Source organism: Sceloporus occidentalis, unplaced genomic scaffold (genome assembly GCF_023333645.1).
Source record: "Sceloporus occidentalis isolate IW3139 unplaced genomic scaffold, rSceOcc1.0.p SCAF_1, whole genome shotgun sequence".
Classification (NCBI taxonomy): domain Eukaryota; kingdom Metazoa; phylum Chordata; class Lepidosauria; order Squamata; family Phrynosomatidae; genus Sceloporus; species Sceloporus occidentalis.
The window spans coordinates 279,541,503-279,566,535 of NW_028316981.1; the positions used below are offsets into that span (position 1 = coordinate 279,541,503).

General features: G+C 40.1%; 1 protein-coding gene across 1 annotated transcript in view; it reads right to left on the reverse strand.

The window, feature by feature from the left end:
• Positions 1 to 25,033, reverse strand: part of DMGDH (dimethylglycine dehydrogenase) — a 49,424-nt gene that overhangs the window by 21,737 nt on the left and 2,654 nt on the right. The window contains exons 2-10 of the mRNA XM_089494675.1: positions 21,554 to 21,725; positions 17,069 to 17,167; positions 13,666 to 13,830; positions 13,283 to 13,487; positions 8,315 to 8,563; positions 7,036 to 7,234; positions 5,180 to 5,349; positions 4,750 to 4,903; positions 374 to 539 (exon numbers count right to left, since the gene is read on the reverse strand). Coding sequence (XP_089350801.1) covers positions 374 to 539; positions 4,750 to 4,903; positions 5,180 to 5,349; positions 7,036 to 7,234; positions 8,315 to 8,563; positions 13,283 to 13,487; positions 13,666 to 13,830; positions 17,069 to 17,167; positions 21,554 to 21,725 — 1,579 coding nt within the window. The remainder of the gene's footprint in view (positions 1 to 373; positions 540 to 4,749; positions 4,904 to 5,179; positions 5,350 to 7,035; positions 7,235 to 8,314; positions 8,564 to 13,282; positions 13,488 to 13,665; positions 13,831 to 17,068; positions 17,168 to 21,553; positions 21,726 to 25,033) is intronic.

A 25,033-nucleotide genomic window follows, 5' to 3' on the forward strand; every position in this document is an offset into this window, starting at 1 on the left:
GCTCTGATCCATCATTATGTTCGCTGTATGGGCATCAGATGGGGCCAGGACTGGACCAGATTACCCAGGCAGTGAGGTGAATATGATTTTTGGTTCAAATTTAGGTCATACTAGACAAGACACCAATCACATGATGACTGGCTTTCTACAAAGTAAACTGCTGGTACAGGGAACCCAATCCAGATTGCCCCACATCTCCATTTTATTCTTAAATAACCATTCATGTAATTGCTCCTTGCGTGATTGACATCTCATCTAGTTTGGTCCTTGGATTCAATACATTTCTGATTTCACATTAGTAAGACTATGCATAAAGCTCTAGGATTTAGGAAATGTGATCCTAGATTAACTTAACTATGACATTTCAATTTACCTTGGGGATCACATTTGCAAATAGATGATCCAAAAGTTTAACAGAATCACTGCCTCTGATGCTAAACTTGCCAAATGGAGTAAGATCAATCACACCCACTTTTTCCATCACCTGTTTATATTCACGACCCACTGGTTCAAACCAGTTTGTGCGTCGAAAACTAGGCCTAGAAAAAGAATGGTTATATGCATTTAAAACTAACACACTATGTCTACTGTTTTCAATTAGCTTTAAGCAACTCACATGTCATTATTTATAATGTGACTAATATCTATAAAATTAGTTTTCTGTGGGTTTTTCAGGCTATGTGGCCATGGTCTAGCAGAGTTTCTTTCTGACGTTTCGCCAGTATCTGTGGCTGGCATCTTCAGAGAATGCTTTGCCTGGAAAAATTGGGTGTATATATACTGTGTGAGCCTGGGAATGCAGGAGTGATTTGCATGCTCACACAGTATATATACACCCAGTTTTTTCAGGCAAACCTTTCTCTGAAGATGCCAGTCACAGATGCTGGCGAAACGTCAGAAAGAAACCTCTGCTAGAACATGGCCACATAGCCCAAAAAACCGACAAAAAACTATGGATGCCGGCCATGAAAGCCTTCGACTTTACATCTATAAAATTGTAAGAATGGAAGCTTGTATCTGATTAGGGACCATGGTTTCTGCAACATTACCAGCAACACATATGTTCTTATACAAATATGGTGGGTACACAATAGCCATATTACAGATTAGCATTCCCTGGAGCAGGACTTGCCAGCATGATGTGCTGCTATATGTATTTGAACATCTGAACAACATTATGATGTTTCAGACTATGACTACAAAAAAGAAAAGGCTCATATTTGTTCAAGTCCTCTATAAGTATGTTACAAAAGAAAATCCAGACATAGCCATGCCTTAGCCATTACTTTTGAGTACTTCATAGGAAGAAAACTTGGTTTACCTCACTGGTGGCCAATGTTTGAAGACATGAATTTCACTTTGCCCTCCCAGAGGTGTAACTATGGGAGGCAAAATGGAGACATTCCCCTCTGTAAGAATTCTACTTCCCTCATTAAATTTTCCTTAATTCCCCAAATTCCTAGCATTGCAATAAATTAAAATTTCAAATGCACATTTAAAAATGCAGTTTATGCATCCAAAGAAAAATGTGAGGCAAAATTGCCCAAGAAATGTGAACATGATTTTCAGTATCTCACTCTCTGTGATATTTGAGGAATGAAGGAAGATTTCATTTGGTGGGGCAAAATTCTTTTGGGGGGACAATGACCCCATTCCACCCCACCTACTTGCACCATTGCTTCTTCAAGAGCTGTACCTCTAATACCACTGATATCCACTCTCAAAAATGTTTGTATTATAAATTAAAAAAAATGCAAAATTGGTGGAGAGCATGATTTGCAATGGGGGGGGGGAGTTCCTTCCATTTCAACACCAGTATGCCTGCATGCATGTCAGAGCTCAAACAACCTTCCGAAGGCCATACCACTGCCCCCTCAAGCAATGGCTGCTGTCAGGGAAAGAGCAATGCCTTCCATTTGGACTCCATCATTGCTGCAGCCATTCCAAACCACAAACAGCCCTCTGAAGGCAGTGCCAGTCTGCCCCCATTACTGCCCCTTGCATCTGGAGATACCAACCACAGGCATACCAAAATACTGTTCAAATGCCTTTTATTCTATAGATCATGAAAAACTATGGTTTACTCTTAAAGAGGTGGGTGTGCCTCAAGATCTGATTGTCCTGATGTGGAACCTGTACTCAGACAAGAGTTTACTGTTAGGACAGAACAGAGAGAAATGGAATAGTTTCCAACTGGCAACGAAGTCAGGCAAGGCTGTATTTTATCTTCTTATCTGTTAAACGTGCATGCTGAACATATAATAAATAAAGCAGGGTTAACCTCAGAAGGGGGACTGAAAATTAGAGGAAGGAACATCAACAGTTTAAGACATGCAGATGATACCATACTAGTAGCAGAAAAAAACAAAGATTTGAAACAATTACTGAAGAAAATCAAAGAAGAATGTGCAAAGGCAGACTTACAGTTGAAGATTAAGAAAACAAAAATAAAGACTGCAGAGGTTTTACATAAATTCATCCTTGATGACAAGGGAATCGAAACAGTCAAAGGTTTTCCATACCTTAGATCAAACATTGATCAGAAGGGATTGCAGTCAAGAAATCAGAAGAAGGCTAGGACTTGGAAGGGCAGCTATGAAAGAAGTAGACAAGATCCTGAAGTATATACATCATTGAATATTAAATATAGGATTGTCCATGCAATCTTATTTTCCACTTCTATTTATGGTTGTGAAAGCTGGACAGTGAAGGAAGCTGATGGGGGAAAACCAATTTTTTTTGAAATGTGGAACTGGAGAAATGTTTTACAGATACTGTGGACTGCTAAAAAGACAAATAAATGGGTTCTAGAGCAAATCAAGCCTAAACTCTCCCTAGAAGCCAAGATAACTAGACTGAGACTGTCATACTTTGGCCATTTTATGAGAAGACATGATTCACTTGAAAAGACAATAATGTTTGTTAAAATAGAAGAGAAAGATTGCATTCCAGATGGATAGACTGAATCTAAGAGGCCATGGTTCTGAGTCTGCAAGATCTGAGCAGGGTGTTGAATATAGGGTGAATTAGAGGTCTGTCATTCATGGGGCTGCCATATGACGAAATCAACTTGACAGCAGTTAAGAGCAACAACAAAATGATTGGTTGTTCACTCCTGGCTTCTAAAACATTACTTTTGGTGAGGCATGCCTCAAACTACAGTACACACCACATGAAGTAAAAAAACCAAACAAGGCGACTTGTACACAAGACTAAGCTATTGCAGAAGATTAATTCTGCAGTGTAGATGCAGCCCAAGAGAAAGTATTCCTGGAGGATCATAACATTTGGAAAGGCTCATAGTTCCTTCCAGCTGCCCATATAACTACAAAAACATGAGGCAACAGTGATAAGGGGGGCAGTTCAACAACTCTTGCTGGTGCCTGTCCAAATTTTGCCCTCCTCAGTCTATCCAGCAACAGGTTCCTTTCTGTACACATTTTCTTGGTTGATGCAACTTCACTCTGGAACCTGGCTGTCTGTCTCCACAAAAGCTTTTTAAGAAGAAAAACGTTTAAAACAATCATGAGTGATCTATCTAGGAATACACATCAAAAGGCACACACAACAATGACTTACCTTTCATTTAAAAACCGTCACAAACTCTCTCAAAAGGAAATATACAATACTGACATTTGCTCCTCCACCGTAAAGAGCTTTTTGCAGACTAGATGAGAAGACCCTGTTTCAAATCCCTATTGGCCATAAAGCTCACTGAGTTTACTGAGGCTTGTCATGGTCTCTCAGTCTAATCTACTTCATAGATTTGTGGTGAGAAAACATCTATGCTGTCCTCCTTGGAGGAAAAAAGCACATTATTAAATGTGAACAGACTAAAATATATGTACTAAAATTTGTACAATAAAAGAGAGGAGGTACTTCTACCAAGTCCTGAAATATTCATCAATCACATAGCTTGCATTAATGCTAATGCTTATTTTATTATATACCATTCTGCACTTAATACATTTTCAAGTGGTGACCAGCAATAAAAGTCTCTCTCTCTCTCTCTCTCTCTCTCTCACACACACACACACACACACACACACACATCAAAATATTATATAAAATGAATATTTGTTCTTGTGTGCCTTCAAGTCATTTCCATCTTATACCCAATATGTGTGTGTGTATATATTACAGCATAATAATAATATATCAAACAACACACACACACACACACACACACACACATCAAAATAATTGTACTGATAAAGCCATGGCTGGCCTTTCAGTCATGGAAGGCTTGTTGTAATAAATATGTCTTTAGCAAATGCCAACAAATTAAGTAATGATGTTGTATACCTAATATCTACTAGCAAGGAACTCCACAGAGAGCAAATGACTGTGCACTAAAAAACATAACTTTAAATTTTACCCAGTAACAAATAGGTGGCCAACACAATTGCTCAGCAAAAGTGTTTCAAACCAAAAATGGGCAGCATCTGATAGCAGCTTTTCTGTGTGGTGCTGCCTTTAAAACTGGCCCAGAAGATGCAGGACCGAGGGCAGCCCAACATACAGCATATTGCTGTAATCCAGTTTTGAGCACCCATGCCACCATGCCCATACTATCTCCCTTTGCAAGAGACTGCAGCTGGCATACTAGTAAACTAGTAAAAACATCTCCAAGCTATCATGCACTTTCACCAACAAAGGCAAGTCTATTAATTCTCCTTAAATTAGGAACCTGCTTTTTCAGTGTGCAGCCCTCAGAACAATAGAAAAATTAATTTAACTTTCATTTACTTGTATCCAGTGTCATCTTCTGGTTTGTAGAACCAATGAGGTTGTTCCCATCCTGCATGGAATCCCATGGAACATTTGGATTTAAGGACTTCATAAAGCCCACTGACTCTTTCTGTAGGTCTCCCAGCAAATCTTTCTTCTTTAGGATAACCAACTACAAAGGGTTAAAAGAAAAGAAGCTCATGAATAGGAATAATGCATTGCACATGCACACAGAATTATTTTTTTCACATGCCTAAGAAAGATGGTACTTTATATGTGCTATGAACAATGTAAGTTACATCAGCAAATAACAGGGCAAGGAATAACCAAACCCTGTCCTCTCTTAATCCAGAAAAAGAAAGAAGGATAACAAACACCAGCACTAGGACTTTTGACTGAATGCCAATTTTATTTTTAATAACTGAAGAATTATATGCAACTGTCTTACCAATATTGTTAAATCCATAAGATTCTCTTGCTTTTGCTGCTGTATACTCCACAGTTGTCCATTTTCCATATCTATTTGGATCTAATTCTATTAGATCAAAAGGTGGCTCACCACTGAGTATCCAGTCACTAAGATATTTTCCTATGCCACCTGCATGGATGATGCCATATCTAAGGGGAAGGAAAGGGGAGATAAATATTTTCCTCATGGATTTATTTCAGGTAACATTTCAGCCGGAAACTGGGTATTCCAAATGTGTTAATGAATGGCATGTAAAATTGGTCAAATATGTAGTACTCAGGCAGGGTGTTTTTGATTATTGCATGGCTCACCACATCAGCAAAGGTCACCTAGGAACACTACAATGCAATTAAAAAAACAGGGCATAGTTCCCAAGCAAGGCACTGGTTCAGGTCTATTTCACAAAGGAATAAGTGTCCTAAAAAGTCTTCAAGTTGCCACACAGGAAATAACATAAGTCACATTTGTAATTTATCACATTAGTCAAAACAACTATGTTCCAGGTATTTATACAATAGGAATCTGCTGCTAACTCCAATATATACATAAATTATAAATAGTTGCATTGGAATATACATGACATAACATGCTGGATACCTGCAGTTTCCTCCAAAGAAATGCCTTCTATATAGGAAATGCATGCCTATAGAACATTTTACATAGCATAATCCCTAGGGATTATTTTGCTTATTAGCTCCCATCTATAAAATGGGAGCATCAATGATTTTATGTAACTGCTGTGAAAAAGATTTTAAAAGTTGTTAACTATGGGTCAAAACAGACGGCCCTTTTGTGCCGCTTGCTAGTACAGCATTTACATGCCTCATGCTCCCAAGCCACCAGGAAGCTGCACGGCCGTTTACATGGAGGTGACTTCATGACACTGCAGCAGCATGGTGTTTACATGCCGCATGCCGCTGGAGCATCAGAAAGCCAGCTTCTGGATGCAGCATGGCTGCAAAGCCAATTTTTTGCTGCCCCAAAAAAGGAGTGGCCCTTTGTCATTCCTTTTTCTGGTGGTTGCAAGGCAGATTGGGGCCATGGCATGCAGTTGCAGTGGCCCCAATCTTACTTTAAGCCACCCCTTCTGGCTATCTATTTCAGCCCTTTGTATTTTTGCTGTTGCGTATCTTTAAGTTGTTTCCAATTGATAGCGACCCTAAGGCAAACCTATCATGGGCTTTACTTCACAAGAATTGTTCAGAGGAGGTTTACCCTTGCCCTCCTCTGAGGCTGAGAGAGTGCGACTTGCCCAAGTCACTCAGTGGGTTTGAATTAACATTATAATGTAATCTTTTCTCACCATTATTTGCCTCAATTTTCCAGACTCACTTTCTGGAAAAAACACACATCAGATCTGGTGTAGGAATATACCCAATCTCTTCTATAGTCAAAAGAGATGCACATAAGTAACTATCCGATGTTAATAAACTTATACACTCATCCCTCTACATTCATTGGGTTAGGGGCACAGGACCCCTGTGAATGTGGAAAACCCACAAATAAGAAAAACGCTATGTTTTTACCTGAGAGAACACCTCTCTATAAATCTCTAGGTCTTCCAGTGCAATTCTGTGGTCAACAGCTGCCAGACATTGACCATAGAATTGTGCTGGAGGAGGTACAAATGCCTAGTGGAGTGTTCTGTCTAGGAATCTCTAGGTCTTTCAATGTGACTTTTGCTTAAAGTTGACCAGAGAGGTGCACTGGAGGACCTAGATATTCCTAGAAAGAACATATTAATAAAATCCATGAATAATCAAATCTGCAAAAGTGGAGGGGCAACTGTAATCACTGATAGACAAAAACCTTATTCAAGGGATCAGTTTACTTACCCAAAACCAACAGCCACCCAGTAATTTAGAACACTCTGATGAGGTCCCACCATAGGTAAAATATCTGGAGAATATGTTATAGGACCAGCAACAACATTGATTATGTCTGCTTGTTTCAGGACTGGAACCATTTCCATTGCTGCTTCAATATGATCCATTATTCGGTCCAAATCAGATTCGAAAAGCTCTTTGCCAAAACCTAGAAAAACATTTTGATTTATTATATATTTCTAACAGCATGCTCTAAAATTATTTGGATTATATAGGTAGCAAAATCTATATTTTCCTACTTATTCACTGTAACAGTTTAAATTGAAGGGAGCAAAATTATACAGGAATGTGAACAAAATACCGAAGGGATTTTTTCTTTATGTATATATGTATGCAATCTACATATATAGTTGTTACTTATCAGCCAATAGGACAAACGATAGGACACTGATTCCTCACCAGCAATCTGTGGACCACTGGACTGAGTAATCAACAGAGGGAAGTAAAACAGATGGACCAATCAGAGAGAAAAAATGAGAGAGAGAGATCAGCTGAGAGAGCAAGCAGAGAAAAGGTTTCCATTATGAAGCTGTTCACTTTGTGAAGTCGAAGGCTTTCATGGCCGGCATCCATAGTTTTTTGTGGGTTTTTCGGGCTATGTGGCCATGTTCTAGAAGAGTTTCTTCCTGACGTTTCGCCAGTATCTGTGGCTGGCATCTTCCAGCCACAGATGCTGGCAAAACATCAAGAAGAAACTCTTCTAGAACATGGTCACATAGCCCGAAAAACCCTCAAAAAACTAAAGCTGTTCACTTTGTTTCTTGAAAAATATTAAATATTAAATGTCAAATGCTATCTAGATCATGAAAATGTTAACTAATAGTAACAAGCACAAGACAGGGCAATACAGCCAGTTGAATGCCTTGGGCAGAATCATCATCTGACTGGAAGGAAGAAATGGACACACACACAGAGAGAACAGTTTCCAATGGAATTATAGCCCTATCTATTTTGTACTCATGGTTTTAGTCTTTTGATTATTTCCACTCCTAGATATTCAGTGTGGTTCGTTAAAGGAATATAAGCAAAACATCTCAAAGGCATATGTCCTTAGGATTATGCCAAACAATATCAGAAATGATTGAAATGTCTTGCTTATATGGTTCTGCAGAAGCTGTCAGTGAAAGTGTGGTTGTCTACATAAAGGAGGTTGTGAACCCTTACAATAGCATATACAATATACAATTACAGACTGAGATTTTTATTTTTATTTTTCAAGTATAATTACCTGGTGGTACTCCATGTGCTACCCAGGATTCTTGTAGTTTCATTTTTTCTTGGCTTTCATATGGGCCAAATAAAAGTCCATCCCTTTCTTGTCTTAGGTAGTATGAACCTTCTAAGTCTCGAAGCACAGGCAGTTCATTTTTCAGGACTTTCACTTCAGGGATAGTTGCAGTGACAACATACTGGTGGTGAACTGGTATGAGTGGATGATGCAATCCAATCATTCTGCCTATTTCACGAGCCCAGAAACCTAGGAACACACAATATGCAGCCATACAAGTATTAGAACAGCAACAGAATACTTGGAAATGAAAGCACAATCTTTTTCAGAGTAAACAGACAGTGTAATGTTCGAAAATATGATGCAAACTGGAATAGCATGGGAAGGAGCTGTGGGGAGGCAGCAGAGTGGGGAGTTAGTGAAAATCACTATTCTATTCCCCTGCTCCAGCAGAACTCTGCTAAGCAGAGGTTTGGATCCAACCCATTGTATATTGCAGAAAGACTGACAAAAAAACTGGATGCTTCACAATGTATATTAGTTTTACCCACAGTGTAAAGAGTAATCTCTGTGTAAAAAAAAGAAGAAGCAATATATGAAGTAGCTTCAAAATCCCTAATTCAAATATAGTAAATAATAATAATAATAATAAATTTTATTTATATCTCCCGCTTCTCCCTTCAGATCGAAGTGGGATTACAACAGTAAAAACATCATAAAATACATACAAAATACATCAATCAAAAATAAAAGAGATGTTACAGTATTGCTCACTGTCGTAAGAATCGAGTCATCATATTCAGATGTTCAAAATCAGATTAGAGGAGATCCGTTGGATAGGCCCACCAGAAGAGTATATGGTGCAATATAGTTTATACTTATTGAACACAGTTTGAGACCTAGGGCTGCAGTCCTAAACACGCAGAATTAAGCTCCACCGAACATAATGGAACTTATTTCTAAGTAAACATGCATAGTGTTTCTCAGCACTTTGCAAATATTCATTTTTGGACATATTAAAACCTTAGTAGCCTCGCTGTTACATGTATTATAAATAAATCCTATTATTATTATTATTATTATTATTACTATTTTGTACATTTTCTTATCTACATTTTAATGAGCAGAATTTTACTATTAAGTTGTGACATCTGTTCACCATTTTGTTAACTTATTAAACCAAAGTCAGAGTGACCAGTTTTAATGTTCAACCAAAAGGATCATTTAGAGTTGGTATTGATTAATGACGTGGGTCAGCATAGGTAAATACAACTATGATGAGTGTATGTTACCAACACTCACAGCCAATCTTCTTTCTTCCTTGAATATCCTCCTCTCCAAAATGAATAATAATTTACTGTGAATTTTCAAGCTAGCTCTACTGTGCTAAGTTAATAAGCACACTGGATTTATTAAAGAGCAGCTTACCTTTTCCCCTCACCCAGATGCTCAGTTCATGGCTTGGAGCTCAGGAATGTTCTGTGCTGTAAGCACACACGCTCACCCATCTACCATTATCATCACATTAGAATCCCACCCCTATTTCCTAGGGGTGAAGCAGAATGGGGAAAAAGGAACTCCAGACCTGATCACTCCAGGACCATGGTGACTGGATGCTGTCCACCAGCAAGAGCCAATTTTGCCACGCCTTTTTGGGCCAGCTTTGAACCACCTTAGGAGGCCTCAGAGCAACTTCTAGGTAGTTTGGGGACATGTGTACTTTGAATGCCATGCCCACAAAGTGCCCAGAAGGTGCTTTCTTTGACCCGTGTGTTTTGGACCCTAGTTTAATATCTGGCAACAAATAATGATTTGTGCTAACTTCAAATTAAGTTTATAACCTCAGTTGAGAATGATAGCAAACCATTATTTGGAGGGAAGGCACTAACTGTTGCTGTCCTGATTTGGCAGACTGTCCCACTTAATCTTCTGCAATCCCCCTTTTCAGCCGCTTTTAAAATGTTCCACTTTCTCTTTAGTCCTCCCAGATTCCCTTTGTCTTCACCTTACTTCAGTCACAGCAAACTGAGTTCAAAGTGCAAAAGAAGTTTATACTCAGTTTCCTGTAGACTCAGACAAAAGCAAACTACTACAGCCTCTCTTGGCTTGTTTATTCTTTCTGACTAATATTTTTTTTGCAGTTTTGATCACACTCTGATATTGCCTGTCTATGTGTGTCCTAATTTCCATCTCTAGAACGTTGGAGGGTATGCAGTTTGGACTTACAGCAAACGATTGGTAAAGAATCACCCATATTTGAGTTTCAGTTCCCTTTGTGAATGAGAGAAGCCCTTTGCATGACAGAAGGAACCCTTCTGTTCATGTGGACAAATCTGAATCATAATCATTTTAAATATCCCTGAGAGAAGAGGGCAGGAAGGAAAAAGACAAAATATCAAATGAAAATACCAGGAAAATTATATAGTGAACAAGTTTTTTGGGGAAAGAAAAGTGGAACCTCTCCCAGGGATTCCCAAACTGTGCCTATACCCCCCAGTGATGTGAAATGGAATTGCAGGAATTGCAGCAAAGAATAATTTGTGTCCTCGGGTGATGAGTCACAAGTCATCACTCATTTTTTTCCTGAATAAATTAGAATCTAATTGCTTAATTTAGATTTATGTTTTATGCACTGAGTTTAAACCTTTTTTAAAAAAAGTTCAATTGTCCACCCATAGTATTGTATATGGTCCAATTTTGTAGTTCAAAATTTAGAAATTAGACTTCTTCATCTTCAAATGTGATATTACTTTTGTAGAGGGTTCAAACATTGATCAAATCTTTCCTAGAGGTATGGGGCATAGAAAAGGTTGGGAATCACCGATATATGTGGATGTCTAAATATGAAGTATCTGACAAACCATCACCTTCTATTCATATAGTCATTGTGCAGTTTTACTATGTACCTCTTTACTATTTCATTCACACAAAAATGATGTATTCCTAGGTTGTTGGGTACTGAAGACAGGACATTTTTTTCATAGTAGAACATTTACTGGAGAACTTCCTCCCAAGGCTGGTTAAACTGGCTGAGTTTTTCACAGGCAAAAGTGCTTATCAAGCCTTTGACCTTTTAGTCTTTTAGCCTATTTTTAAAAAGAATGGTTAGATTTTGTTCGTTTTGTTGTGATTTTACTGGAGTTTATGTAAATATGAAAAAATTACTTAAAGATAATAGTGGTCTAATAATAATAACAGCAACAACAACAACAACAACAACAACAACAACAACTCATCAAGATATTGTGCTAGATTACCTTTGGCACTGGAATTTATCGCACCGACATAAATCCTGACTGCTCCCTAACAGGATACAGTCGGGTTGCAGGTTGCTACCAGGCAATTGCAACCCGGCTGCATCCCAGATCCCAGGCGTGCTATGGAGGTCATTTTTCCAAGACGGGAGCATTCCAACTTGGAAAAGCTTTTGGTTGTCCTACCAGGTTTCAGTGCCAAGTTTCAACTCAAATTCCAAATGGAATACTTATTAGAAGCAAAAAGGGAGACTCATCAGAAAATAACAGCAGTCACCTCAAAATTTCAAGCTGAAAAGTTCAAATTAAGGGGGCATTAGAAGCAAAATGGGGAACAGCCATAAATCATCAAGAAAAATGTTGTGGTATATGTGTATGTCCAAGTCTCTTGTCGACTTATGGCAACCCAATGAACTTCATAGGGTTTTTTTAAGGCAAGGAACACTTAGAGATGGTTTTGGCAGTTCCTTCTTCTGAAATATACCTACAGCGCTTGGTATTCATTGCCAATCTCCCATCCAAGTACAAACAAGGGGTGACTTTAGTTTCCAAGATCAGACAGGATCTGGTGCCTTTTTGTGGTACAACCCACAAAATTTGACAGATTGTTTTTGTTGTCGGTTAAATTGCAGTGACTAATTTCAAATCAAAATTTCAAATCAGTTTCAAATCAGAATCCTAACCTCTGGGAATCTTCTTAGAAACAAAAAAGGGAGTCTTCACAGTTCATCAAAAATATTTTTTGTGAAGGGCCAGTAAACAGGAGAGGGCTTTCTAAGGCATTTTCTAAAGCTGCTAAGATGCCCGAGGCTGTGAAGAAAACACGAAGAGGCTAAAGTACTGCTGCTAACATTCAGCAGGGTGAAAAAATAGGCATACAAACAGGAGAGGGCTATTTGAGGTAAGAATTCTGGCAAGTTTCCTGTGGCTTTTTAAAAAATGGAGACTGGGAAACAGCAGGCCATAAAGATCCCTTTTATGATATTATGAATGGGCCCAGGCAATGCTAGGTACATCTCAACTTGTTTATAAATGCTTTAAAAATTAAATAATAATACTTTCATAAATAACCACTGAGTAACACTTAGGAATCGAATATACCCTAACTGAATTTTTAAAATTAATCTCCCAGTAAAGCGTGTGTGTGTGTGTGTGTGTGTGTGTGTGCGAGCGCATGTGTGTGTAGTGGGGTGAATGTGTCTTATAATTATTTATAAAGTGTAAATGGAATATATGCGAGATCGGTGTCTGAACAATCCATGAACATCTTAACAGAATTGCCCAATGCTCTCATCCATTTTCTCTGTTAAAGTGAAATGCCAAACTATACTTTGAAACCAAGATGTGCTTGGTTATAAACACTTGTCTCATATTCTGATGGCCTTACATTAATTTCCATAGAAGCAAGACCCACTGATCTATGTACTAATAACTACTAATACTATTAATAATATGCTTCTTATTCTATCATTAGAACTGCTCATTCTAGTGCTCTATAAGCATCAATACATAATTATTTTAAAAAATTCACAGCTTCATGCCAAAATATTTTTCACAAGGTCATCATATCACTAATGCAAACCCACCAGATTTGTGCTGGTTTATGCATTACATAATAGTGATCTGTCTGTATTAGTCATCTGTAGTGTCAAATACCTCAACCTGTATAACTGAGTCTCTTGTAAAAGATACCACAATAAGGTTCATCTCTTACCAGCTGTATTCACAATTCTGTTTGCTTGAATTATTCCATGTGGAGTTTCAACTTCCCATGTCCCATCTGCTCTTGGTTTTAGATTAGTTACTTGGACCGGGTAATTTAACTGGGCACCATATTTTCTGGCCCCTGCAGCCAAGGCCATAGTGAGCGAGTAAGGATCAATATGGCCATCTCCAGGATTGTACAAACCTGCTAAAACCTAAGTGAATAGAAGAAAATTGAATTATATTAGTTTTTTTTAACCAACAGATGAGAAAGAGGGAAGATCTGAATATTAAAGTTTCACTGGGCAGCTAAGTGTAATTCTAGAAATCCGTCCATCAAGAAGGACAAAATGGCTAAATACTGAAATACAAAAACCAATTGGATATAATTACCTTTTCCATATTTAATAAAGGGAATAATTCTTGGACTCTCTCTGGCTCAATTAGATATTGCTCTCCTTGGTGCCAACCAGCACGAGTCATTTGGTATTTAAACTCATCCACTCTTGTTGGGGTTGTAGCAAGTCTAATACTTCCAGGCTGATGAAAACCCACAGCCTAATTGGAAGAGGGAAAAAGGACTTATCAGGATCCAAATATAGAAAATTTAAGTGAAATCCAGCAAAGAAGTAAACAATCATGACATTGTGTATTTTATTTATTTGTTTGTTTGTTTTTTATGCTGCCTTTCTCCCAAAAAGGGACCAAAAGTGGCTCACAAATAAAAACACTTTTAAAACATTAAAAAAATAAGAAATTAAGAACAATTAAAATAATAAGTTAAAACAGTATAAAATTAAGATTAAAAACATACAAAAATTAAAACATAATCTAAAACACCAGCTCCATATCAACGTGTATCCACTGGATGTAATATAAATATATGATGATTGTAGAATTAATAAATTTCCATTCATGCAAAATAGAACAAAAATGTAAACAACATTTTAAAAAACAGCATACTTTATAGTTCAAAATGTCTTCCATCTTCAGCTATATTTTTCTCTATTTGCAAAGACATAATCCAGTAATTTGAATTGCACATTTTTTCTGCCAACTGTCTGAAAGTTTATAAAGTGATCAGTGGTCTTTTAATTGATACAACATAAACCAGACCTCGATGTGCAAATAATTTTTAAGCCAGAAAAGTTTGGGTTTAAAATTTCTTCAAAAATTTCCAAAACATTATTTATAAATGCAGCAATTGGATTAATAAATAAAATAACTGGAGAGCTTTCTCATTTTAGAAAAGTGTTTCAGCCACACAATTTCATAATGAATGTTTATAGATGACAGTGTTCTGTTTCTTTTCCATTCTTTCCTTTTTTTGGAAGAGCCATCAAAGGACTTACAATGAACTAAGGGACACTGCATATTGACATTGGCAGTTTCCCTGATGACGTCAAACTCATTTTGCCTTTCATTTCACTTTACAAAAATGTGATAACAGTGGCAGTGAATTCCTCACTTCCCTGAGATCTTCCAAGAAAATATATTTAGTTTTTTTCTTCTCAAGGATTTTAACTACCATTTACAAACTAATTTAAAAAATAATTGTTAAAACATACATGATACTTGTGAAAATGAATGTCTAACCAAACCCATGGGACCAAGTGCCTTGGTCCCATGGAACCCTAGGTGGTTTGGAGTGAATTTCTCCTCTTTCCTTGCTGCTGGTGTGCAGAGATGATTTTCGAAGCCATCTTTCCCATAGTACCTTGGCTCTGAGGACCTCTTGAAACATGCTTCAAGAAAAATATTTGGAGCTGAATATCTCCTCCTCACATTATTGCCACCACTCTTTTCCTTTCATCACTGTTTCTGTTCCCTCCCCCTCCTCCCCCCATGTAATTGCACTGTTGGAAGTAGAAGTTCTCAGGTCATCTTTGCAGCTTTGGGGTGCACTTAGGGATGAAATGGACAAGCAAAATAAAGTATCTTCCAACTGCTTTCAAGGACATATGCCCCCAAAGCAGGTGGAAACTGAAAAGAAGCTACACTCCAGGGCTAAAAACAGGAGCAAAAAGAAGCTGAGATACTCTGACTTATCTGAGAAAAAAGTGAATCGTTGCACTTGCATATAAACAGCCTGGTGCCAGTGCGGGGCTGTGGCAAAGCAAAACAATGAAAGCACGACAACTCAAATGGATGCAATTACAACATACGCAAACCAGACAATCCAGCAAGGACATGCGGTGAAGGGGGCATATGGGGGGGGGGGCTCCATGATTGTTCTTTGCCAATGTATCACTCACACACTGATTTACTGATGATTTGTACTGCAGAGCATTGCATGTGTGACTGTGTGGCCAATCAAAGGTGCAGCAATGTAACAGGATGGCATCTGGGTGGATGTTGGAGTATTTGGTTACAGATAGTGTGTTTGTGCAATAGTGAACATGTATATTGGGGAGGGAACAAAAAAATCCATGGCACAGCTTGAGTCCACACATGTGGTCTGCCTGTGGGTATTCAGCCCATCTTGGGAATGGGCCATGTGCATGCAGGGTTTCAACCTGCTTTCAGAAAAAGCAGGATCAAGGTGATTTTTCCTGTCCATCTGTTCTGGCCCTTTGACACATCATTGCTCCAGAATGGCCATGTTTTCTGTCCAGGACTGCCCTTACTCCTTCCTGGGGAAGGTAAATTTATGCCTTAATTGCCACCTTGTTGATACAGGACTGAACTGGAGAGTGTTTGGAAGCTACAGTTAGTGCAAAATAGGACAGCCAGATTGATTTCTGGTGTGTGGTTTAGAGAACATGTATTACCATCCTTTTACTACTTGAACTGGCTTCCACTTTCTTTCTAAGCAAAATCCAAGGGATTCTAAGCTAAATCCCTAAATGTCTTCTGAAGGACCACATCTTCCCATGGGATCCTGAAAGATCATCTACTTTGACCTTGAAATGATCAACAGAGGTGCTGTTGAATGTCTCATCATCCTGAGAGGCCACGTTGATGTATACGTACATGAGTCAATTCTGTCCCTGTAGCAACATCTTCCAGTGAAGGCCAGACTGGGTCCATCCCTACCTAGATCGAATTCAATCTGGCCTCAGTCTTGATAAGACATGTTTGGTCACCTTGGTGGATGACTTATGTATGGGACTGGACAAGGAGAGTGTGTGATTGTTGGTTCTGCTGAACCTCTAAGTGACTTTGGATACCACTGACCATAGTGTACTTCTGGGCCACCTCTCTGGGATGAGATTTAGAGGTACTTTTCACAGTGACTTTGTTCCTTCCTGAAAAGACAAACTCAGTAGTTGGTGCTGATCAGTTCCTGTTCAGCACCCTGGCCACTAGCCTGTGGTGTCCCCCATGATTTTTAACAGATACATGAAATCACTGGAAAAAGTTTCCAGAGATGTGGGGTTCAGTGTCACCAATCTAAGGATGACACTCAATTCTATCTCTCATTTCCACCTACAGGGAAATCTTGGAACTAAACTAGTGTCTGTTGTCAGTAATGTAATGGATGAGGGCAAATATACTGAAGTTTAAATCCAGATAAGACAGACATTCTTTTGGTCAGTTGGAGGGCAAATCGGGAAATAGGGATTCATCCTTTGCTGGACAGGGATGCATTCCATCATTTGTTCTCGTGTATTTTTATCTGATGGCTTGAAAGATGATAAACACATATTTTTAATAAATAAAGGAGGAGACAGGTCATAAAATGTACAGATATTCACTGTCTACAATTGCCAGGTTTACATATGATCCATTATTGTTTAGAATATAAAATTTCATAAAACTACTAATATGAATCTTTAATTTAATAGTTTATTACCTGTCCTGTTTCTTCTTCTAGCTTTTCATAAAGCTTGATGCTGTAATTATGGATTTTCTTCAGATTTATTCCAGGATGGAAATATGTTATCAAACCTGCCTTTAAAAAGAAAATAAATAAAAAGATGACCAAAGATATTATCATATATTTAGAGACATGCTGTTTGGTTTTTTGCTCCTCTTTAAAATCTATTTGCAGAGTGCAGATTCCATTTGTTGTAGCAAACCCAATAAAAAGAGGAAGATTATTGTAACATTTGTTGCAAGCATTGGATACCTACTAAGTTATTTGCATTTACGTGCTATGACTATCTGAGGGTAGTTGACATTCTGTGCTACCAGTCAAATAGCATTTCCTGCACTGGGCTTGGAAAAATTTAGAACTTTGTAAAGGTTGGGTGACAGCTCCCAGAATCTCCCACACGATGAAGGTTTCTGAGAGCTCTGCCTCCCTCCGCCCCCTGTAAGATAACTTTTACAAGCTTTGCTCCTCTGTGGTAAACACACTCAGCCAGGACTTCAGGAGCTGAGGTGTGGAATTCTGACCAGTTTGGCATGGGACTCAGCCATGTGAAGAAAATAAGGGAAAAGGTTGATCTGTGGCCTCAAGGCACACTCAGGGCTCATTCACACTACCAAAAAAATCGGTTCTGAAACCGATTCAATCACGTGAAGTTCATACTCACCCCGAATCTCACACAAGCGAATCCGAGGCTTGCACACCCGTTCCGTGGTAAATGGCCCCTAGCGCGGTGTTTTTGAAATCGGCGCAAATACCGTTTCTTTTTAAAAACCCCGGGTCCTGGGAATGAGAACTTGGCCTCGATCACGATCGAGGCAAATTGAGGGAGGGATTTAGGTCAGAGGGTGGGCAATGGGCAAGGCATTTCCTCCCCTCATCGGAGGGGAGGGGGAAGAGGAAAGAGCCCTGGGAAGAAGGGCTGCTGCTGGGCAAGGAGCAGGCAGGGCTCCTGGCGCCGGGAGGAAGGGGATGCTCTCCTCCTCCTCCTCCTCCTCCTCCTCTTCCTCCTCCTCCTGCTGTCCTGCTGGCCCCTGCTCCCTCCGGGGCCATTCAAGGCCGCCTCTCTTGCTGGGGGACTTGGCCAACCCCAGGAGGGCACATTGCATGCCCACGGAGGCAGCCGCTTCCAGCCTGGAGCCTGGCACCCAGAGAGGGGCTCCCCCGAGAGCCAGCCTGACAGCCAGGGGATGGCGGGAGGAGGAGGAGGAGGAGGGTCGCTGGCCAGGCAGCAGCAGGCCTCCAGCAGCTGAAGCAGGGAGAGAGATTCCTCTCTCTCTCTCTCTCTCTCTCTTTCTGTGTGTGTGTGTGTGTGTGCGTGTGTCAGAGGGAAAAGGGGGGGTGGTCTACTTCCCGCTCCCGCAGCCTCCCCATTGCTCTTCTCCCTCACGATCCCAAGGCTGGAAGGGATCCCCAAGGGACATCCAGTCCAACCCCCAATCAAAGCAACAACCCCCCCCCCCTTTTCAAGCAGCCTCTTTTGACAATCTATGCGCATTTTTTGGGGGGTGACATGCCTGGGATGTAGGGAAATGGATGCAGGAGAAGCACTCTCTTTTGACAATCTATGCTCATTTTTTTGGGGGGTGACATGCCTGGGATGTAGGGAAATGGATGCAGGAGAAGCACCCTCTTTTGACAATCTATGCGCATTTTTTGGGGGGTGACATGCCTGGGATGTAGGGAAATGGATGCAGGAGAAACACCCTCTTTTGACAATCTATGCACATTTTGGGGGGGGGGTGACATGCCTGGGATGTAGGGAAATGGATGCAGGAGAAGCACCCTCTTTTGACAATCTATGCGCATTTTTTGGGGGGTGACATGCCTGGGATTCCCAATTGATCCCATGAGGTCACTCTCTCTCAGCCTCAGTGGAAGGCAATGGCAAAGTGTAAGCAGGAGAAAAGAGTTCAGCAGAGGAGGAAGCTACAATAATGTTGCAAAAGACCTCACAATCAATGTTACATTTTTAAACAATTTGGTGAGGAAAAGGAAAGCTAAAATGTTGCTTTTAAAAGCAAAAAAAAAAATGCATGGCAATCCCATCCTTTGCCTGGGACAGGGGCAGATCTGACCCAAAAGCCCACAGGTTTATAAAAAAAGAGAGAGAGAGAGAGAGAGGCATCTCTCTCCCTGCTTCAGCCGCTGAAACCCCTGTGCCTGGCTCTTTAAAAAAGGAGGACACTTTCCCCGATGCCCTGCAAACGTCACCATGACGATAGCTTGATTGGCAGCGGCCACCTCGCCAGCAGACTTGAATGCATTCAATTTCTGAATTTGCAGGTCAAAATGCATTCGATTTCAAATTTGTAGTGGGCACTTGGTAACGGAGCGATTCGGGGGAGGGGCATCCGGATCAGCCCAGTTCCTTCCAGGTCTTTTAGACCAGTATGAATGGGGCCTCAGAGAGAGCCTTGAGAGTATTAAAAACAAACCTGGCAGGCAAATGGAGAGGCACGTGTTTCTCTTTCTGTCCCCACATGACATTGAAGCACTTTCATTATCTTCCATTTGTAAAAGCATGGGAGAGGATAATAAAAGGTCATAAAAGTGTCCCCTTTGCCAAGCTGGAGAAATCTGTTTGGCAAAAGGAACGTTTATACCACCCACTCCCACTCTTTGATGACTGGAAGAGAATGAAAGTCCTTCAGTGTCATGTGGAGAAATGTACTTCTCTCTGTTTGCCTGCCAGGATTGTTTTTAATGCTATAAGGCTCAGAGTTCTGATTCTTTCCTATGATAGGGGCATAGGCTCCATGGACTGAAAAGAGTCTCCATTTGATGCCCAATGGACTGGATGGGCTGGTGAGGCAAGCCAAATCTGGTACATATATTAAAAGTTTCTTATCACTGCTATATACTAACAGAGACTAAAAGTTTAAACATGAGTGCTCTAAGAAAACATGAAAACTAAACGCTAAGAACTGTATGAAATGCTCAAGCAACCGATAGCTGGGGAGGCCCAACTTCGATCTACTGTGAGGGGGGAGCAATATTGCCCCCCAATAATATTTCTTCCTTTCCCCAGTGAAATTTTTCTTCAATTCGTAAATTTCTAATATGGCAGAAAGGGAGTCACTTAAAATTGTTCACACTTAGATGTCTAACATCTGTTGTGTTCACAACCCCTAGGAAATTTTGCCTGCTCCCCCTCTGGATGCCTAAACTCTGTTTCTAAATTCTCAACTGAAATTTTAAGTTACTGCTTTGATAGAAATTTGGGGGATGAAAGAAAATTTCCTTTGTGGATTAGAATTCTCATTGAGGGAAAATACGCTCATCCCACCCTTACACCGCTGAGCAGGGCTATCCCACATTGTGCAACACACTGTAGTTAAAATATATGGGAGATATTCACTATATTTTATGAAGCCTGTCAAGTACTGCTGTGATTATTTATAGGTGGGCAAAGTATGCCTTTCCTCATCATGCACCCTCGTAAGACAAGAAGCAGAGTCATATCCCTCCTCATCTTTAAAAAAACACCCTGATTTTCAAATCCAGAAATTGACTTCCAGACAATTCAGGTTGGGTGTGTGTGTGTTTTTGTTGTTTTTTGCATTTTGGGCAGTCTGCACTGCCTGTGGGGAGAGTTCCAAGCAAATTGCCCCCTAGATCATTGTGGTGGCATTTTACAGAAATAAAGGAATATACATGACTGTAAATGTATGCCACTTCAGAAGTTATAGTACGTATTAGTTACATTTAACATGCTTTACTTGAACAGTCTTCACTGACACATGAGCTGCTATCTAGCATTACTCTGTGACCGCAAGCCAGTGAAAACTCTTCATGGTCACTACATGTCACTATAGTTTGTGTAACATGGATCTATCTAGTGAGCCCCACCTGATGTTCCAGGGCAGAACATCTTGCCTAACTAATGAAACATAAATAGATTGTTTTTCTGTGAATGCTATGGTCAGTATAATTAGAAGCTCTTATGAAACTGATGCTCTCCCTACATCAGCATGAGAATGTTTCGGTTTAAAATAAGACCTTGACAACCATAAAGGTAGAATTAAGGTAACATCTTGACTTGAATGCAAAGGTGGGGCCTTCTCTAATTTGCAAAGATTCTAGAAGGACTTGGTCCTAATTTTTAATAACGTTGGTGTTTCTGTCTCTCAGTGTCCTACAATTCCTAGGCAACATGCTAATTACTGAAAATCTGCTTCTGCCTGCTTGGTTTTCATGGTAACATTTTAAAGGGTCAGTCTTTGCAATTGCTGAGTATGCATTTTAGTGCCAAAGCAGCAGCTCCAGTGGACAAGCAGTTCTGTCACTCTCTAACATTAAGCATCAGTAATCAATAAGTTTCATCTATATGGCATTTTCCATGTCATTAAACAGAAATAAATTCAAATGACTTCCGAAGATCTAGTCCTAGTTATAAAAATTTTATTGGATTATTATGATCCGTAGACAGCAAAACAAGTTCAAAGCATGGGGAATTCCTCTTACTGCATGCCAAGTAGATCCAGCAGTGAGTTCAGATTTTTCCAAAAGAAGCACATCCTTCATGCCACCCTTGGCCAGGTGATAAGCAAGACTCACACCAACACAACCTCCTCCAATAATTAATGTTTCTGCTGTATCTTTCCATCTGGCTTCTAAAGAAAATGGTTTTTCTTCCCTAGGAAAAATATAGCAAATAGGACACTTATTCTTCATGTTATTAGGGAGTAGCTATAAAACTGTGTTGTACATGTTTCACATCAATAGTTGAACAAGTAAGGCATCAGTGTTAATATAAATAAATAATAAATAAAATTTTTTATTTCTATCCCGCTTTTTGCCAGGCAACCATTTTACTTTTAGACTGTTAACACAATGTCACCTAAGAGTTTCTGGACAAATGTGATCATATCCCATCAAGCTCTTGAACACAAAATTAATTTCCCACCCAGGCATCCAAATTATATTAAGTTAATTAGATCAATTCATCCCCAAATATATGTTTCCTAATAGAACCTCCCCCACCTCAGCGCCCAGGTATAATCCAGATTAATCCCCCTCCAAATAATTTCTCTGCCCTAAATTCATTTAAGGGATGCAGTGGTTTAGTGGTTAAGACACCAATTCTGATGACCAGAAGATTGGAAGGTTGGCAGTTCGAAGCCCAAGTGCTGCATGATGGGGTGAGTTCCTGTCACTAGTCCCAGCTTTTGCCAACCTAGCAGTTCAAAAGCATGCAAATGCAAGTAAATAAATAGGTACCACTCCGGTGGGAAGGTAACAGCGTCCGGTGCAGTCATGCTGGCCACATGACCATGGAGTAGTCCTCGGATAACAATGGCTTTTTGGCTTAATAACGGAGATGAGCACCGGCCCCTACAGTTAGTTACGACTAGACATTCATTACCTTTAATTCATTTCTCACCCAAATGAGACTTTTCTGGATTTATTACATCTAAATGCACCATTTCCTCCCTTCAATCTCCATAAAATTCATTTTGTTGATTTGGTTATTTTTTTTCTCCTCCAAATTCAACCCCCACAGTTCCTCTTTCAAAAATTCATTTTTTTTCTTATTTTCATCCTCCTCCCAATGAATTTTCACTGGTTTCCCCAACACTATCAGTATCACTAAACAGCGGGGGGGGGGGGGGGGGCAGAATCATTGTTAATCCTGGCTTTTCCTTAAGGGAGAGCAAATTAACTAAAATGCAAAAATAATGAGCAGCTGTCCAATCAGCAACAGCTCTCTGTCACATCCCTCCAACCAGGTTGCCTCTGTGACACTTGACTTACTAATACAGTTCCATAGCACAAACATCTGTGCAGCATTCAGATATTATCTAGACAGACAGACAGACAGACAAGAAGTCAATCCACTGAATTAATTTTAGGTACAGACACAGTAGCACAAACATCGCCAGTCACCCCACACTTAGCAACAGCAGCATGGCATATCAACCATTGATTATGTGAGAATGTTGAATTTACGGTAAACTGATTAAACTTGGATTTAACTCACTACTCAGCAGTAAAGGTTATTGGATCTACCTACCTACCTACCTACCGATGCAGTGACAGAATGTGTGTGTGTGCGCGCGCGCACAGCTTTTGCTCTTAAAACAACTTTTTGGCTCAATTTGGGAAGAGGGTTCCACAAGTTAACAGTGTGAAAGAAGCCACAGCTGGCCTAAAATAGGATCCAAAACACACTGCAGAAATAATCCAGTGTGAGATCACTTTAACTGCCCTGGCTCAATGCTAGGGAATTCTGGGAAATGTGGTTTTGTGTGACATTTAGCCTTTTCTGTTAGAGAGCTCTGGTGCCACAATAAACTACAATTCCCAGGATTCCCTGTGCCAGAGCAGTTAAAGCAGTCTCAAACTGGATTATGCTGGAGTGTGCTTTGGACCTAGGAAATACTTGCTTCAGTTTAATCTTTACTAGAACATTCTGCATAATTTACCACTGTTTGCTCATGGTTATGAGCCAGTTTGGCATAGTGATTTGAATTTTGGACTATGGACTTTATCACATGGAGGCAAATTGGTTAAAATCCTCTTTTGTGGTTAGTTTTTCAGACGTGTTGGCATTATTGAGAAATAACGCGACATTAATCCGAATGCAAAGTCGACAAAGCACACTCCTTTTTACTTTTGGGAACTTCCCAAAAGTAAAAAGGAATGGGTTTTGTCAACTTTGCATTCGGATTAATGCTGCGTTATTTCTCATTAACGCAAACATCATCTGAAAAACTACAAACTTTTGCAAATTATTTCTAATTTCTGCTTGGGTTAACCCCAAATGTTGTGTGAGGTGGGTTACAGACCGCCATAAGGGACGTCCTTGGGACGTCCCATTTTGAAAAAGGGGTGTCTCTTCCAGATGCCCCTAACCCTATCATGGACAGAATCTGTGACAAATAGCGGCGGCCGTTCCACACAGCCACCACCATATTGATGTAGCGGACGATGTGCATCCGCACGCCGTGCCCTGGAAGTGATGCTGCGAGTGCACAGCTAGTTCCTCGCGGCGTCTTTTCCAGGGCCCAGGAAGGAGCGCGATTTCCGCGCTCCTTCGGAGCATCCGGGAGCCGTGCGGTTTAAAGGCTGCGGTTTCCGGACGCTGCAAGCGGAGGCAGAGCCAGACCGCCACTTCTCAGCGGTATGTAACCTGCCTGAGAAACAACCCGCAAAAGTGGTTTTTTTTTTTTACTTTAAATCAAGTTTCTGCATGGGATCCATCCCGTGTGATAAACTCCTATGACTGTAGCGACCAGGGTTCGATTCCCAGCTTGGCCATGAAACCCAGCGGGTGACTTTGGGCAAGTCACATCCTCTCAGCTTCAGGTGCAAACTTCCTCTGAACAAACCTTGTCAAGAAAACTTCATGTTTGGTGGCCTTAGGGTCACCATAAATCTGAAATGATTTGGAGGCACTTAACAAAAGTTCGTGAATATTTGTGCAATGAATTACAGCTTTCTTATTCCCTTTTAAAAATATTTCCAGCACCACTAGGTTTTCTCTCACCACTTCATAACCAGCTTCTGGTTTGCACACCATATATGCTGCTTAGGAACTCCCATACTGTGGCAGTGTATACTAGTTTAATGATATCTAGTTTAACATAGTCTTACATACTCTACATTGTCTACATATTTCAGTGTACAGTATTAATACATCAACTGAGAGCCATCTGGAACGCTTTCACTTTTCACTTTGTGTTGAACTCCAAACCATAGGTGGGGAAGAGGGACTGATACCTCAGTGACACCAACCAAAGGCTATGCAAGGATTTAGTGTTATGGGAGAAGAATCAGGTCCCTTGCTTTAGTGCTGCTCACTAGTTCAGCACTGATCTTGTGTAGGAAGCATCACCCTGTAGCTTCCATAAGCGATGAACAAGGAAGGGGTTCATAGCAGCAACATGACATAGCAAGCATTGATTATGTGGGAGTGTTGGATTTAGACCAACTTAATTACCT